General features: G+C 37.7%; 1 protein-coding gene across 1 annotated transcript; it reads left to right on the top strand.

The window, feature by feature from the left end:
* Window positions 1–33: 33 nt before the first annotated feature.
* RAD51AP1 (RAD51 associated protein 1) lies at window positions 34–7,910 on the top strand. The gene is made up of 8 exons (XM_062615532.1): window positions 34–184; window positions 937–986; window positions 1,851–1,989; window positions 2,846–2,952; window positions 3,995–4,147; window positions 5,285–5,440; window positions 6,324–6,467; window positions 7,303–7,910. The coding sequence occupies exons 1-8, from the start codon at window positions 45–47 to the stop codon at window positions 7,428–7,430; spliced, it is 1,017 nt and encodes a 338-aa protein (XP_062471516.1). The 5' UTR covers window positions 34–44; the 3' UTR covers window positions 7,431–7,910.
* Window positions 7,911–11,349: the final 3,439 nt, after the last annotated feature.

The raw sequence follows: 11,349 nt of genomic DNA, 5'->3' as shown, positions 1-11,349 counted from the left end.
ATCCGGAGCCGCAGATTCGCCGCCCACCCTCCCGCTTGTAGCGAATGTACCGACGAGCGCCCGCTCCCGCCCAGTTGAGTGCGTTGCCGGCGCCAAGGGAGAGACAGAGGGGGCGGGATAGTGCCGTCGTTAGCGGCGGGTGTACCCGGCGGCCGGGAGCTGGGATGGCGCGGCCGGTGAGGAGGTGAGGGCTGCGGCGGAGCCGGGGAGGACCGAGGACCGACCGCGGTGCGACCGGCGACGAAGTGCGCGGGGCCCTGAGTGACGTTTCCTTGAAAGCGTGAGGCGGGCGCGCGCGTGCCACCGTTGGCGGCCGTTTCTCGATGAGGGGGCGTTTCGGGTCATCACGGCCTTACGGGGGCCCTGTGCCTCCACACCGAGCCGTTTCATGGCCCCTTCTAGCGTTGGGGCTTAAGGACAGGCCTGCGCCGTTTTCCCTTCCAGATGGAGGGAAGCGCGGGGCTTCTCCCTGGGACGGGCAGCAGGAGCATCTGTCTCGCGGAGAGCAGCGGACCCCGGGCTGAGGGGTGGGCTTGGGAGCCCCGTTTGTGCTTCCCGCTGGAGAGAATAGCGCCTCACTGCAGAGACGGCAGTGCCACACAGGAAACGGGCTGGAAGGTGCGCGGAAAACATATTTCAAATGCCTAAAAGTGACCCGGGAGAGGAGTAATTGCACAGTAGCAGCTCTGAGATGGTGTGGATGTAAGCAAAATGTAATGCTCCCACAATACGAACGAGAAGCACTTTAAGATTTGTTAAAAATCTAGAAGCTATTCCCAATAACAATGTTGTATACACTAACACTGATTGGTTATACATACATTTAAACGTGTGTTGCTTTTTTCATATAAAACGTAATCTACCCAAAAATAAAGTGTTAACAAGTCAAGATGCTCAGTCTGAAAGGTCTAATAGTGTATGGGTTTTTTGCCACAGGAGCAAGAAAATTGTTGACTATTCTCAGTTTGGGGATTTAGAAGATGACGGTAAGTAACATATTCTTGTACGTAACAAAAATACCAAACAAAAATGTAGCCACCCAAAAAGTCATGAGAGTGTCTTTAATGAATTAGTTCATTGAGAAGGCTGTGACTGTTTTCACTGGAAGTGGTCTGGGAATGCTGCTGAATATTCTAATTCAACTAGGGTCTGATGGTTGTAAACCAGAGTGTAACAACAGTATGTTAGGAAACTGGTGAATACACTGTGTCGTGTTGCAGGAAAATCAGTTTCTCTCCCTACCTCAGTTTTCAGTGGTAATTTGCTACTCCATGTTCTGATTACCAGTTCAAAGTTGTTTAAATAAACACAAACAAATTCTGTTTTGGTTTTTTTTTTTTCAAGTGTAATACCTGTTAGGCTTTATAAGCAAAGGAGTGTTGAAAACAAATAATCTACAATCTGTTTTTCTTATCAATGTAACTTGACTCCTATGTCCTTACCCTACACCCATCAAGACAGAGCTGCACCTCAGATCTACATACAAAACTGTTAATGACAGTGATTACTATTTTAATTGATAACTCTTCAGCCTATCAAAAGGTGAACTTCTAGTTACTGAAAATCAGGTAACGTTGGACATTTAAGCTTTATTGCCTTATTGGTAATAAAAATCGAAATCATTATCTCTTGAATACAAGCATGTGCCAAAGAGGTCTTGTTAACTTTTCATTTAAAATTCATTTATGTAAGAATACTACAGTTCTAGTTGTATCCTTGAAAAATAGAATTAATTTTAAAAAGGTTACTTTTGGTATATTTTCAGTCTGTGATGAAGTTGAATGACTTCTTCTGGCCATACAGAAGAATATAAGGAAACTCATTTAAGCTTGTTGCTGTTTCCCAAATAGATGAAGACTTTGCATGTATAGCTGCACCTTCAAGCAAAAAATCCAGAACACAGCTCAAGGAACCAAAGGAGAAGAAGGAGAAGCAAAAAAAGCCACAGAAAGAATTGACTCCACCGCCAAAGCAGACACCTAGTAAAAGGTAAGAAATACTGAAATATGGTTAACTCTGTGTAATGCTGGATTTCAGTAATAGTTTGGTGTCATGTTACATCCCACTCCCCAACCCCTGCAACCCCCCCTTTTTTTTTAAGCAGTTTTAAGCAGGTTTTTTTAAAGAGTTTTAAGCAGCTGAAAATACACAATAGCATATTAGCATAATAAAAGACTTTCAGCTTTATTGATATAGTTGCAAATCAGGGATAATGTAATTATGCATAGAGTTGGGAAAAGTTGCCTGAGTTCAGTAGTGAGCTGTGTCTGTTCTGTTACAGTTCTAAAAAGCTCCAGCAAGCAGCCTGTATAGGTGCAGAAACAAGTTTGCATGTCTTGATCTTGTTTTGATATTTCTACAGCGCATGATAATTGTAACAATTCTTAGTTACTTAAGGACTCCTAAAACTGAGAAATATAAAGACACTTAAAAATTTACTCTTTAAAACAGAGCATACTTAAAGCTTGATATATATAAAAAAGTCAGTGTCTATAAAAAAAGAAATCTGATTATTTTGGTAGTAAAGTTGTATATAAATACTACATTTCAGTGTGTTTTTTCAAGCAAAGATAATATTTGCTCTGATAATACCAGTTACTAGTTTATATATATATCTATACATACAATGTTTTGCAATCATAGAACCTTTATACATAGTGTGCTTTAATATTAGTGTGTACTTTGTCTAAATCATTTAAGGAAGTAATATTCATAATACACTACATACTGAAATATTAATATCTTTTCAAGTATTTGAATTTTACAAAGTTCAGTGAGTCAGAAATCTCTAACACTCATGCCATTGTTTTATTATTTAGCATGTTTGGTTCGGGTTTTTTTTCAGGATATCTTTGGATGACAAACTTTATCAAAGAGATTTGGAAGTTGCCTTAGCCTTATCCATCAAACAAAAGTCTGCAAATATTGCCGAGGTGCAACATTCAGAGCAAGGTTATTTTACGTTTAATTGCAACACTATTTATATGTAGTGAATTTGAACATGACTATTTTACAGTGAAATGGTTTGAAAGTCATGTTTTATTTCAAGATGTCATGATTAGGAAATGAGAATTTCTAGGTAGTCTCTCTTCTTATGTTTTGGGGATTGGGTTTTTTGGGGGGTTTGGTTTGGTTGGGTTTTTTTTTTGTGTGGAAAAATAACTTTTCTGTAAGAACATCCAAACATAGTTTTCTTAATATCTTAACCTTTTGCAATGTGTTTTTTGTGTACTTATGTTTTATATTCTTTTTTGTTTGTTTTCTGGATGCTAAAACAGGTAAGGATTTTGAATTGGAAAATGTACAAAGGAGACCCCTTTTTTCCAACTGCAGTGTAGACAGTGAACTTTTAGGTAAGCTGTTCTCATACTCTGTCTTTTCAGATACAGAATTTCAGGATATATTTAAGTATTTTAATGTCTTGTTTTCATTGGTTTCTGGTTTTCACTTACATGGAAAAAATAGTCTTTATCTTAAACAAAGACTGAAAGATGCAGCAACTTTTTCATCCAATCTTAAAATGGGAAGACATGGATTGCTGAATGAGATTGTTACAGATCACTAAAAGTTTGTTGGAAAAACAAACAGACGTGATGGTTTTAGATGCTGAGTTGATTTACTTCTTCAAGAAGCTGCACTTGCCTTCAGCTCTGGAATGGGTCCACAATAGCTAAGCATCAGCTAAACATAACCAAAACATTAGCTATACCGCTGGAAACTTTTTAATTTTTCCAGTTTTATTTTTGGTCTCCTGTCCTTTTGTTAACTGCATTACAAATAAATATTGACAACTTTCACAACCAGAATTTACAGTTTTGTCACTTAAGATAGTAAAATGAGAATCACATGAAAACAAGTGCCAATGATGCACTTCTGTATAGTATACTTCAAAATCACAAAAATAAATTCTGAGGGCTCAAATACCTGCTTCTTTTTTTGAGAAGAAGTAACAGTTTTACTGTGAATTTGGATTAAACCAAGCTCTGCTTTCTAGGTCTCAATCAAGTTACGGATGATGATGTACCTAGGGCTGATGGTATACAAAGGACAACAGCATCTAACGTTCCTGCACGTCAAAAGAAGCTACTGACTGTTGACAGTGATGACAGAAAGCATGCTACTGACTCTGAGCCAGAGTGTGTACCCAGTAAGGTCTCCTCTATAAAAACCCTTAGATGTGTTTTGAATGTGATTCCTTAAACAAGGTTAATATTTTCAGTGAAATGCATACTGCTTCTGTTGTATATTCCCCCTTGACCCCTTACTGAAGCATTACCTTTTAATATTAGTGACATCTCAGTTGCACTTTGTCACTAAATCTAAACGTTGGAGCTTGTTCTAACACATTTGCCAAACTGGCAGAAGTTATCCTACTTCTCTGCATTTGCAGAAGTATGTCAGAACAAATTTCTTCTACCATCTTTGTCCAGGAAGGTTTCATGTCTTTAGAGAGCCTCTGTTAATTTTTCCTGTTGTTGTCTGGGGTTTGGATCAAAACATTGACTCTGGAGTACTATGTGGTATTAGTGCTCCTAGTATTTGCTTTGTTTAAGCTTATTGAAAAAAAGTAAGTAGCCTTCCTTCTTTCCTTGCTTCAGTCCTCAACTCTCAGAAGACAATGCTGCATCTGACTGGAGGTCAGGGTAGCCTCATGCTCTGCTTCTGGTAGAAGTCTAGTGTTGAATGCCTGCAGAGTATGACAGTCACCTCATTCCCCAATGGTTAACGTGTCTATCCATTCTTTTATTCATTACTTTAAGGATTATTGCAATGTGTTTCCAGAATTGCCAGTGCAAAAGATAGATCAGGGAAATCATCCAGATACTCCTGTTGATAGAGAACTATTTTTAGAATTTGCTAATGTCTTTTTTTTTTTAATAGTGAATCTGTGAAATCTTTCTTGCAGCTGAAATTAGACGTAGTGTTTTTCCACTTCAGTCATGACTAAGAATATGTAAAAATCAGAATCCCTGCCAAATGACTTTAACATTTTCATCTTGCACACATGGAATATTGGTAATTCTGCTGTTAAATTATTACTGTATGCAGTTTATACCAGGGTGTTCCATTATTAAAGTTTAGAGCAAGAATTCTGTAAATACATAATGTTTTATGGAGGTTATTTCTTTCTCAGTTCAGCATATAAATATGTTCAAATTTGGTTTATTGTATCTTTAAGGTAACCTGGGTTTTTATGTCCAGAGTGTGATTAGAAGGCCCTGGAGTAATATAATAGTAGATTGTATTTCATGTAGAGAGATGACATCCCTTTTTCTTGCTGTAGGTGAGGAGTCAGAAGAAGATTCAGATTACAGTGAAGATGATGATGAAGACTTTGCTATGGAAAAGAAAAAAGCCAAAGGAAATAAAAAGGAAACCAGACAAAAGATGCCAGCGGAAAGAGAGAAGAAAACTTCCAAATCCAAGATTAATACTACAGGTAAGTTTGCATGATGAATTTGAAATAGACTTTTTTATTATGAACGTCACTTTTATTTTCACTGAAGAAATAGATAGATTTGGCTGACAGCCTGACTGTGCAGGGTTATGATGAAAATGAACTATATGCAGAATAAAAGGAGGAAAGCAGAAAAAAATCCTGAAAGAAAGAACATTCTGTAGTAAACTAATGCTTCTTACAAAGAAAAGCAGGCAAAAGTGAATAGGCAATTCATTTCTATTTTTGTAACTATACCTAGCTTTTAAGAAAAGGCGTGAGTGATCTGAGGATTGTTATTTTTTTTAAATTATAGTCTCAGATCTTCCTCTTGCATTTGCATTTATGAATGTTTAATTCAAGGATAGCTAAAGAAAGCTAGTCCTACTATCCATTTGGCGAAAACTAGTAAATAGTCATGCTCTTCAGAGTTAATTGGTCACTGTGTCACTAGTGCAATTTATTTTAAATAGTTTAAGAAAATACTTAATCATGGTGTTAATTTTGTGTCTGACTTGGTAATGTGTTTTAGTTTCAGGCCTAAATTTAAAACATGTAATTTAGTTTAAAATTACTTTTAGGTGTAACAAAGAATGGTTTGCTTTGTGTAGTTGACAGAAGAATCTTCTGTCTTAGAAATCCAACATTTGGCAGGTCCTGAAGAAGAAGTTGTCGTACTGCTTATTTTCAAACTAGGTTTGAAATTCTAGAGTATAACAAGACTGACTTTATAAATATATACTGATAAAGATGTGACAATGTAGTAACATTATTTCGCTCAATACAGAGAGCTCATGTTGCACAATGATCAATCATCTGATGCGGTGTGGTATTTTCTCTGCTAAAGAGTATTCTTCTAAGGTTGTTTTTTTTATTTCCAACGAAGTATCATCTGTAGTTTCTCCTTTTGGGAGAACAGAACAAAAATCTGAGCAAACACAAAAGATGATGTCCAGTTCTTCAGGCCCAGTTGGAAGGCCTCTACATACATCAAGTCCTGTAACAGATAAGCCTAAATGGATACCACCAGGTACCTTTAAGATTGCAATTATAAACAGATAGGTTAGTTGACTTAAGTTTTTAGCAGTCTCTCCTAAAAGCAAACAAACAATATTTCAAAACAATGACTGACCTCTTGCAATGAAAGTTATTCTTTTGAACTTATATTTAAAAGAAAAGATAAAAAGGCTATCTCTGCTTCTTTTTCCTCTTCCAGCATAATTCTTAACTGCTTCATGTGGGGAGGTTAATTAAATGTTATACAGAGTGTGGATCAGATCTTAATCCAGGATTGTTTTGTGGCCATTTCTCTCTTAATAAGAGCTTTCTTTATCTCTGGTATGTGCTGCATTCTTACCTGTTCTGAATAAATAATACTACCAAAATGCTGGAGTGTTTTAACTGCTGTAGTAAAGCGAATGCTTTATTTTCTTAAGGTTTTTGAGCATGCTTCTGCTGACTCCTGCCTCTTACTTTGATTTTCCTTCATATTTGCACTTCTTTCCTGTACATGTTTATTTCTGTTTGGCTCCTTTCTCTCAAGTCTTTTTTTCACACTTGGACTTGTGTTCAGTTGTGTGATTCTCTGTGGAGCACCTGAAAACGCATAGTACTCTGGAAACAGTATATGCTTGTCCAGTGCTGCCCCAGTGTGTTGCTGGTTAATTAAATTGTACACAATACCTTCTGCATTGGCTCCCAAATAGATTGATTCCCAGACCTTTTTGCAGTACCTTTAGAATACTGTTTTTGTTCTACTGTGACAACTATAAAAAGACAGCAGTCATATAATATTCCTCCTCCCCTCTCCCCAAGTCTCTTAAGCTTTCTTTCTGGTTTATTTTGTTTTGTTGGTTTTTTTTCAGCTGCCTCAGGAAGCAGTAATAACTCTATGAGATGTGTTTCTCTTAAATCACCTACTCAGTGTCTTAGACTCGGCCTCTCCAGACTAGCAAGAGTCAAACCACTGCATCCCAGTGCTGCCAGCAGTTAAGTGGTCAGTGACAAGGTGACATGTGACAGAAAAGACTTTGGAAAGTGTTTTGCTTATGAATAAGCAAAAGCCTCATGGCATCATCGGTATTGGAGGACTGTTGTTTATGTATGTATCTTATAATGATTTTTTATTCTGCAAAATGCTAGGTATCCTTAAGCGCTACTGAATAATAATACTATTTAATCAAGGTGACATCTGGGTCACCAGCTTTTTCATGTATTATATTCTGATATGTGGGTTTGTGGTAATTTTAATTCTCTGATATCTAAACTCTTGGCATTAAAATAGTCTACACAGCACTATGTCAGTTATAGAATGTGATATCTTAACACAGTGAAAGTCACAGTTTAAAAAATATTTCTTGGAAGAGTTACCGCTTTCCACCCCCTTCTTGGGAAGTATGTCGCCACTCTCAAAATCTGTTAATGTTTGCATATCTTGTATGTGGATGTTAATTATTTTGAATGTATTATAAATGGGAGGTTTCTTAGAATGTTGTATTTTTTAATAAAATAAAATTCTTTATATAACCAAATTAGTAATATTAATTGACTTTATTAATTTTGAAAATCACTTATGACTTCTAAATTTTTGCTGCGGTCTGGCAGATATTTTTGCCTGTGCATACTGTTACTGGAAGTCAACAGCATTAACCAGGCTTGGACAGTGAGACTTTTGCTTTGACCTCTTTGGTTTTCATTGAAGACCGTGATACTGTGCATAGTTAGATTTTGTAAAGCACTGAATAATGAAACTGAGCTTTCAAACTTGTTATTCACAATGTAAATGATTTCCCACCTAAGTGTAATGATTGTGTCAGATGACAGAGCAGATGCATTTCCCTTGTATTGCTAAAGGGATCTGGTTATGACTTAGTGAATTGCATTAACAAAGGAATATATAGCCGTATTCAGAGTAATTACACAGACAAAAGCGTGGTGTTGCCTACAGTAAAATTATGGTATAACAAAAAAAAAATTAACAGTATAGTACTTACATTATTAAAATAAGATACATGCATATTTTTTACATTTATTAAGAACAATGTACAGATTGCCTTATAGAAGGAATGAGAAGAAATCAGTGGATGATAATCTGTTTCTCAGAAAAAAAGGAAACGTAGGCATTGTGACATAAAATCTCCACATTTTGGATTCCTGGCATGGAATCCCATAGCCCTGTGAAGTGTGATCCCATGAGCTGGGCTAAGTGAGTTAAGGAGGGGAGGCAGTGCCCTGGTGTCTCTAGCGCTTGTCTGACTCTGTCACAAGTCACCTTGGCTTGCTAAAGTGACACATTGGTAGACTAGAAGTTGACAGCAGGTTGCCATCAGATGAGCTTGAAACTGATTCCAAACAAGGGTGATGCAGGAGTACCCACAGGAGGAAAGGTAGGTATCCAAAACCAATGCTTGTGACAACCAGTATGTTGTATGTATGTTACTTTATTCCTCTCCCTTTTCTTTGTGCTTACATGCACAGCCTTTTTCTGCAGTGTACAGTGGATAAGTGGCTGCTACAAAATGGGAGCCTCAGGCCCAGGGTGGTTTTTTGCAGCACCCCATCCATGGCCCCCATTCATGTGTCAGTCCTTTTCTTTCCACAGGAGCTGTCATGCAAAAGAACAGCTGTCTCACTGCATCAGGTCTCATTCTGTTGAAAGTAAATGGTCATGAATTGTTTTGCTTTTGTGTTTTTTTTTCAGGGATAAAGATAGTTTTCATGTGGTTGCATGTTTTCTTGCTACAGGGAAATATATGTAATGGTGCAAAGTATTTTCTCAACTTCAGGAAAATATTTCTACAGCTAGAAGTTTTAGTAACCGTATTTTCCCCCAACTCTACTTTCATCCTTTTTTCTTTTTTCTCTCCACAAAAAATACACTTGAGATTTGTGTTCCTCTGGTTTTCAGCTTAGCCTCTTTCAAAACTGACATAATTTTCAGCCTGCCACCTGTCCTTAAGCCCCTCCTTAAGTTGTGTATATTTCCCATTCATGAGGATTTTCCAGTATTTCTCTGCTTTTCTTTTTTTTTTTCTGAGGGAAAGTTTGAACCATTCGCATGAGTTCTGTCACTGAATACCACCATGAAGAGACCATCACTTCCCTCACCACTTTTCCTCCTCAGGAAGCTGCAGAGAGCAATGAGGTCCTCCCTCAGCCTCCTTTTCTCCTAACTAGACAGACCAAGAGTCCTTTAGCCACTCTTCACAGGACATGCCTTCCAGCCCTTCCATCAGCTTTCTTGCCCTCCTCTGGATACATTCAAGGACCTTCACATCCTTCTTAAACCGTTGTCACAGAACTACCCACAATACTCAAGGTGAGGCAGCACTGACTCAGTACAATGCAGCTCTTGACCCTACTGTCAACCAGCACACCCAGGTCCCTCTCTGCAGGACTGCTCTCCAGCCACACCTCTCCCAGTTTATACTTGTGCCCAGCATTACTCCACCCTAGGTACTGAAGCCAGCATTTGTTCGTGTTAAATTTCACACAATTGACTGCCCAGTGTTCCAATCTATTTCAGTCCTTCTGCAAGGCCTCTTGTTGAAGTCAGGAGAATGAAAACCAAGCTCTTGGACCCAGTTTCCTCATTTACATTCACTGACTCGTATTCAAGCTCGAGCTCCAATGTATAATCTGCATTCATAGTCCATAGAAAAATCACATAGTCACATTTACAAGATGCGCTATCCCTAAGCAGATAAATGTGAGCTGTCTTCCATGTTTGATCACTTGAGTAAAAGAACTCAACTTTCTTTTACATAGTAACATACCAGTGTAAACCGCAGAGGTTAAAACCCTATGTTACCACTTCCTGTGTTCCTCTGGGCAGAAACCTGCTCTTTGCATTTTAAAACACTCCTGAAGTGTTTAAACTTAAGTCCTGCTACTTCAAAGAATAACTGGTCTGTCTTCACTCATGTGTGGCATCTTTCTCTTGAGAGGAAGCCAAAAAAAACTGTGAGAAAAACATCTTACTTGAATTGAGGCTATTTCTGCTGTGCTGAATCTTTCCGTCTTCACACCAAATAGTCACAATGCTTCTGTACATTTTAAACAAAGACTTCGAGTATGCGTTATTCCCATAGATTTTGGATATGTAAAATCTGAAATTTCATTTGGTTTTTTTTTGGGGGGGTGTGTGTGTGTCTGTCTTCCCCTCCATTTATCGGGTTTCTGTTTGAGGTTTGGTTGGTTTTGTTTTGGTATTTTTTATTTAATTGCTTTTAAATATAACTCTAATTTCTTAGAAGTTAAAGGTTAGTTTTCCCTAATCTTGACTGAATAAGAGCACAAAAAAGGCTTAAAGCTTGTCTAATTGGCATTGTGTGTAAAAGACAGCATCTACATATTCCTTAATATATTTAAGCTTCTCTTTGTTTAATACTCAGGCACCACAATTCCTCTCACCAAATTCCTTTTTGTAATTACAGGCCTTGGGGCAAGGCAATCATATTTATGATGTCATTAAAAATTATAAGACTCTGATGAACAAAGAAATCATCTGATGTATGAGACAATAGAACTGATCAAACATGAAAGACTATCTGCTTGGAGATAGACCATCTTGTGAAGTAGAGCCAAAGATGACAGATTATCTTTCTGTGTCTCTCCTTGAACAGATGAGAGAACTCACTTGGGTATTTTACATTTTTTTACTTCCATCTAGTAAATCTGTGTAAATCTTGCTTTCATTCTGTTAATTTTGCAGGATTCATTAAAGTGAAGGATTCTAAAGAGTTGTTATCAAGTAGTTGTTCTAGAAATACTTGTGAACCCCATCTCAGCAGAAAAATTGGAAGATAGGTGCATACCTTTCAGAATGCAAAAAAAAGCTTGTAACTATGTAGGAAATCAAGAGTAGAGGCCAGTACATTAAGTTGTTCCCATACAGTAGAGCTATATGGTTG

The sequence above is a fragment of the Pezoporus occidentalis genome, unplaced genomic scaffold, assembly GCF_034315485.1.
Source record: "Pezoporus occidentalis ecotype Australia unplaced genomic scaffold, CSIRO_AGI_Poc_V1 ctg182, whole genome shotgun sequence".
In the NCBI taxonomy this organism is placed as follows: Eukaryota; Metazoa; Chordata; class Aves; order Psittaciformes; family Psittacidae; genus Pezoporus; species Pezoporus occidentalis.
This window is presented reverse-complemented; position numbering and strand designations above follow the sequence as displayed.

Excerpts from the sequence above, each read along its gene's own strand:
- RAD51AP1 (XM_062615532.1), top strand. The coding sequence starts at position 45 with ATGTACCGACGAGCGCCCGCTCCCGCCCAGTTGAGTGCGTTGCCGGCG. Across the intron at positions 185-936 it reads ATGGCGCGGCCGGTGAGGAG|GAGCAAGAAAATTGTTGACT; the intron begins GTGAGGGCTGCG and ends TTTTTGCCACAG. Across the intron at positions 2,953-3,994 it reads GGTGCAACATTCAGAGCAAG|GTCTCAATCAAGTTACGGAT; the intron begins GTTATTTTACGT and ends TCTGCTTTCTAG.